Here is a 6262-nt window from a genome sequence, read left to right as displayed (position 1 = left end):
TTGTATAAGAAAAAGTATGAAAGCTCACATATTGGTATAAATATATATATATATATATAATTTGGGAATTTCTCCATAAAATATAAAATGAAAGACCAAAATATTGACGCTTTCTCTTGAAATTATTTCATAAAATTTTGTTGTGCATATTTCTATACAATTAGAATCATGAAGTAAATAAAATATATGTAATAAATAATACGACAAAAAAAATTCTAATACAATGCTCCTTGCTCTCCTCTCTTTTCAGGCCGGCGTTGCGCTCAGCACCGCCTTACCGGTTGGTGACAACGAAAATGGCAAGTATCAGAATTCGGTAGATAATAAAAACGATGGCAAATATCATCCAAGCAATGATGGCAAATATCGTCCAAGTTCTCGCGGCGAAGGTAATTCCTTCAGTTTCTGAACGTTTGCACAACTCAAACGTTAACGCTTTCTTTCAATGTACTTGTAGTGTTGCGCTGTTGTAATATGCTGCTATAGTAGTTTTTGTTGTATTTACCATAAGTAACTAGTACTTACACCAAATTAACACCAAGCAAAACAAACCAAACAACAAAAACAAAAACAAAGCTAACTTGAACTAATTTCTGTAACACTAAAACAACTTACTAATACAATTAAGATTTTATACACCTGTCTCTTATACACATCTAGATGTGTATAAGAGACAGTACCATAAGTAACTAGTACTTACACCAAATTAACACCAAGCAAAACAAACCAAACAACAAAAACAAAAACAAAGCTAACTTGAACTAATTTCTGTAACACTAAAACAACTTACTAATACAATTAAGATTTTATACACTTTTTAGCTGCGCGCAAAAGTAGTGAAATGAACTACAATAAATAAGAAAAAAAACCCAAAAAACCAGCGCAAAGCGAGCACTAAAGCCGTACAATAAAATATTAACCGTCAACTTATCACAAACGATTCACACGATAAAACACTGACACTTATAACACACGCATAAATCTATGTGTATATATAATATGTATGTATGTAGTTGTGTATAAATTGCCAATGCTGTCATTGTAACTGTATTTCTGTTTGTTATTGGGTCGTTAGCATACGCATGCGCGCAGTCTCACTGTTATTATTGTTTATGTTATTGACTCAACATGTATATAAGTATGTGTGTATACAAGAAACAAAACAATTTGGATATATATATTTGTATATAATGACTTTAGCTGACATTCAGTGCGCATAAACCTGTGTTATTTCTACTTTTTCTAATACACGAATATCTACTTCTAGGCGCAACAGGCGGTTACTATGATGCTCAGGGTAAAGATAAATTTTTCTATTTTTTTATTATAATAAATATTTGCGCAAATACATAAAAAGCATAAAAAAAACATGTAAAAAAAACCACCGAAAAATACCATAGACACACCAAACCCAGATCCGCATAGACATTATACAAAGACAAGGCAAAAACAAACAATAAATTATAGTAATTACATATTTAAAAAAAAAACGAAAACAAATTTATATATGAACAAAACGAAATTTAATATAAAATCAAAAAAATTAAATAACGAAAAAACACTTTCATTCTCACTTTTAGTAAGCAACCAGTTGTCTTGCTCCGTTTTAACTTTTTTGGTTCTCGGCTAATTTAATTAAAATTTACTTGAAACTCACTTAAATACACTGCCTGCTAACAGCAGTGGCATTTCCCTACTAACACCACCAAACACTCACACACACGCATGCAAACGCAAACGCTTTTAAAAAATGCTTTCAATAAATTCGCAAAGAATAAACGAAAATCACAAAAATATGAACTTCACTAAGCAAATATTTCTCTCCATCTCTCTTCTCCTTGTAGGACGTTACATACACAGTTCGCAGCCATATCGTCACGTGCACGATAACCGAGAACTTGGCAAATACACGCACATCCCCTACCCTTACGATGGTGGTTATGGGCCATACAACGGAACCAACATCCCGTATATGCATGTCGATGTGCCCTATGAGTAAGTAATACACACACATACACACATATATGTACATACAAAATTTATATATATTTTTTTATAAATTTTCAAAATAATTTTTTTATTAATATAAATTATAATTTTTATAATTCCACAGCCACAATCTTTACACAGTAAGTAATGCTGATTTTAAAGTTCCTGAAATCAAATTGGAATATGGCTTCCCTGACCATGAACCACAAATCGACATCACACCCAACACCGACAATCCTGTTGTTAATCACTCCGCTGATTTAATTGAAAACGGAGATGAAACAACGTCCAAATCCCCAAATGCAGAGCAATAAAAAAAAATACAAAAAAAAATATGCACCGCCTCCAAACAATCCACAAACAATCCCAGTATCCCGCATCCAACACTCATCAAATATATTTAAAGTATTAACAATGTAACAGTAAATTCATAAAATACCTCACCTTATACATTATATTGATAAGAAGAATAAGAAAAGTTAAATTTAATTTAAAAGAAACAAACACCCGTATTCCTACTTCTTTTTAGAAAAAAATTTCATTGAAATAATTTTTTTAATTATAAAGAAATTAATTGAGAAAATTAATTTAAAATATTTGAAAAACAAAGAAACAAATAAATTCCATTATTTTTTTTTAAGAAAAAAGTTTGATTGATATAATTTTTTTAATTAATAAAAAAAAAATATAACAAATAATTTAAAAAATGATTAAATTTAAAACATTTGAAAAAAATAAATAAATAAACACCCGTATTCCTACTTTCTTAAAGAATTTTTTTATTTTGAAATAAATTTTTTCATTAAAAAAATTTAATTAAGAAGATTAATTTAAAAATGAAAATAAATTATGAAAATTAATTTTAAAATTTTTAACTTAAAACAACATAACCAAAATTACAAAATTAAAACACTTTAATACGAAAAATTATTAACTTTAAACGAATTTATTAATCTAAAAGTTTTTTAATTAAAAAAAAAACTAATTAAAAAAATAAGCATAACTAGTTTATTAAAACAGTTCAGCATTAAGTCTTAACATTTGAGAATTAAATTAAAAACCAAAAAAATCGAATATAAATTTGAAAACATTTTTAATGCTATCCACTTTCCAACAACAACAACATGATCCCCTCACACGCACACTTGCAACTGCACGGGCTCTAACTCCCACACACATGCATAAATTTACAATTCCCCACGCTGCACTCACACATTACCCCAAGTAACGTATCTATGTTATGCATACACCCACACACACACATACGCACTCACTTGAAAGTAGTTGTTTCAATTACCGTTAAACGCGCATTTACTCAATTACAAAATTCCACCCCTTTTTCAACAAAAACTCACCAACAACAACCATCAATCAAATCAACAATATACGTATAACCACCACCAACAACAACAATTCGTACAACAAACACACTGCCATTTGTAAACAAAATACGAATAAATCATGCAAACAAAAATCCGACAACCAAAAACACACACAAAAACACCTGCAGTCCACAACAACAACAACGAAGAAACCCACAACAACAACCACCACCACAACCACGACTACCACTACGACAACACCACGCACGGTGCTGTTCAACTACGATGAGGAGGGCAAATACAAGGTGGTGCATCAAGAAGATGCGCGTAAAGAGGACAAATACGATCACTCGTAAGTGCAACATTGAGGCTTAAATTTGCTAATCCACAATGGACAAAATTTATTTTTTGAAATTTTCACTTTTGAATTCTTAGTTGAAAAATAATATCAAATTTTCATATAAACTTACAAATTATATCAACTCTCGTTTTTGAGCACAAACCAATATGCTCGCTCTTAATGACTTAACTGTTTATCCATTTAACTTAAAAATGTCAACTTCTCTCTCTCTCTCTCCATCGCGCTCTGTAGTTACTTGACTGAGAACGGCATCTACGGTGAAGAGCAAGCGAAATTGCACAAGAACGGGGGCACCGACGCCAAAGGCTTCTACGAGTACACCGGCGATGACGGCAAGCTCTACCGCGTGCACTACGAGAGCAACCACAATGGCTTCGTGCCCAAGGGCGATCACATTCCCACACCACCACCAATCCCAGAGGCCATCGCACGCGCACTCAAATACGTCGACGATTTGCGCAAATCTCGCGGCGAAACGCCCATGTTCGATCAACGTGGTTTCCGCATCGACCAAATGGCATCCAAGGCCTTCATGGCCAAAATCAAGTCGATTCACTTGGAGGAGATGCCCAAAGAGATTAGCGAACAAATTATCGAATTGCAACACGAAGTCGAAGAGTACCAACAAATGATACAGGCTTACGAGCAGGAGCAACCACGTGAGCAATATGTCGAAGAGGATCAGCAGCCACAGCAACAGCAGAAAGTATATGAGCAGCAACAACAATATTATGTGCAACAACAGCAACAATATGAGCAGCAATATCAAGAGTACCAAAGCGAGCTGTACAACGAGCAAGCCACCGAGAGCAACACACAGGCGTACAACTAAGCCGAGCAGTACGCTGCAATTAGGTGCCATTTAATTACAAACAAGCAAGAATATAGCAATAACCAATTGAAAAAAGACAAAAAAATCGATAAAAGCAAATTGAGAATTAGACGAATTGCAGCACATCAGTTAAGTAACACGAACGATTGGCTCGTTTCTATTGTAAGAACTTAAATAACTGTTACTGCTCGCTTATATTATTTAAATTATGTAATTATGTAAAAGCAGCAGAAAAATCGAACTAAAATTAGCGCTAAGTTACAACGAAATATTGACGCCTCACACACATCAACGAACATCAACTGCCATTAAACATATGAAAAGCTTGCTGGCTCAAGACAAAAGCCGCGAGGAGTGGACGCTCCAGCACAGCAGCGCCCTTGCCGACAGCAAAGCGCCAATCGTGCCGAATTTCAGCTACAACAACGCATCATACGCACGCGGAAGTGAAAAAGTCGCGGAAGACGCCCAACACACGCTCATCAACATGTATCACACACACACACACAAACACACCCTTCCCCCACTGAAAAGCAACAAAATACAAAAAACATTCCCCACAAAACAAAAACAACAAGTAAAAAACGCAAAAAAAAAATGCAACAACAAATGTTAAGAATTAATTTCATATTTAACTATTTATAATAAATTTATTAGTAATCTCAGGAAATTGAGAAATAAGTCATAAAAATGTGTTATATATAATAAAAATTTAACCAAAAACCGCAAAAAAAACTTAACTTAAATAAATCGAATTAAACCTTTAGCAAATTGAAAACGAATACGCCTTTTTTAATTAAACTTAACTGCACTTAGCCGCCAGCCAACGCAAGCATCCATCAGCCAACGCCGCTGACGCAGCGAAAAATCAAAGAAAACACATAAAACTACGCGTTCCGCAATAAAAAACGGTTTTTACGAGTTTCCCTATCGAGTCGCCATCGTCAGCCACAGCAGCGGCTACGCGAGTCGGCGGCAGTGCCATCGTCATCGTCATCGCCGTCATCGCCGTCGTCGTCGTTGTCGTCGTTTACCCACCCGAAATTGCAACAATAAATTTGATTGGCTCATTTACGATTGCCACTTATTGCCGGTTATTTACTATTTTATATTTCACTTTTTTACACTTTTTTCTTCATTTTGTAGCCGTGTCTCACACAGCTTCTTCACAGCGTCGGTCGGTGATTTTTTACAATTCGTGACTATGCGTACATTTTGTTTGTGTAATTACTTGATACGCGCAATATTTCTGAAAATTATCTAGAGTAAAAGGAATTTCAAGGTCGCACGGTTGGCGTACGCAGCGGCATGCTGTTGGCCATACTCGTAAATAGCGCGCGTCCAAGTGTTAGTGCAGCAATATAACTACAACACACACATAGACAAGAGTGCATGCGTGTTGACAGTTATTGCGTCCATCAGCATTGGCACGTCTGTCCAGCAGTCATATCGAACCGATCGATCGCATGACCCATACACGCACTATGCGGGTGTTTCCACACATGTACATGCGTGTATGTGTGTGTGTGCAGCGCGTCGCATTGCGCCAGGAAGTGCCATAAATTTGCGCGCAACAACCTTAATGGCGGTTGGAATTAATTAAGCTTACAGCCGCGCACATTAACCGCGCGCTTAGCCACTGTATAGTCGCGTCGTATAGCGGTTATGTGCGCCTGTGTGCGTGAGTTATGATTTGCAGGACTGCAGTGAATGAACTGTAATGCGTTGAGGCCGTTCGGTGAAGGTGAGCGCCGTTTG

At 35.5% G+C, this 6262-nt stretch overlaps 1 protein-coding gene across 3 annotated transcripts in view; it reads left to right on the top strand.

Moving 5' to 3' along the window:
- Positions 1–5029, top strand: part of LOC108978990 (activating signal cointegrator 1 complex subunit 2 homolog) — a 7582-nt gene extending 2553 nt beyond the window's left edge. Inside the window, exons 2-7 of one of the 3 annotated variants that reach the window (XM_018949532.1) lie at positions 251–299; positions 1268–1297; positions 1845–1995; positions 2114–2129; positions 3500–3663; positions 3904–5029. In XM_018949532.1, coding sequence (XP_018805077.1) covers positions 251–299; positions 1268–1297; positions 1845–1995; positions 2114–2129; positions 3500–3663; positions 3904–4504 — 1011 coding nt within the window. In that variant the 3' untranslated portion in view covers positions 4505–5029. Of the gene's footprint in view, positions 1–250; positions 390–1267; positions 1298–1844; positions 1996–2113; positions 2130–3499; positions 3664–3903 lie in introns of all 3 variants that reach the window. The other 2 variants (XM_018949530.1, XM_018949531.1) reach the window with 2 other exon arrangements.
- Positions 5030–6262: the final 1233 nt, after the last annotated feature.

This window comes from Bactrocera latifrons, unplaced genomic scaffold, assembly GCF_001853355.1.
Source record: "Bactrocera latifrons isolate USDA-ARS-PBARC rearing strain unplaced genomic scaffold, ASM185335v1 scaffold_13, whole genome shotgun sequence".
In the NCBI taxonomy this organism is placed as follows: Eukaryota; Metazoa; Arthropoda; class Insecta; order Diptera; family Tephritidae; genus Bactrocera; species Bactrocera latifrons.
The sequence above is the reverse complement of the archived record's forward strand: the minus strand, read 5'-3'. Positions and strand labels throughout refer to the sequence as shown.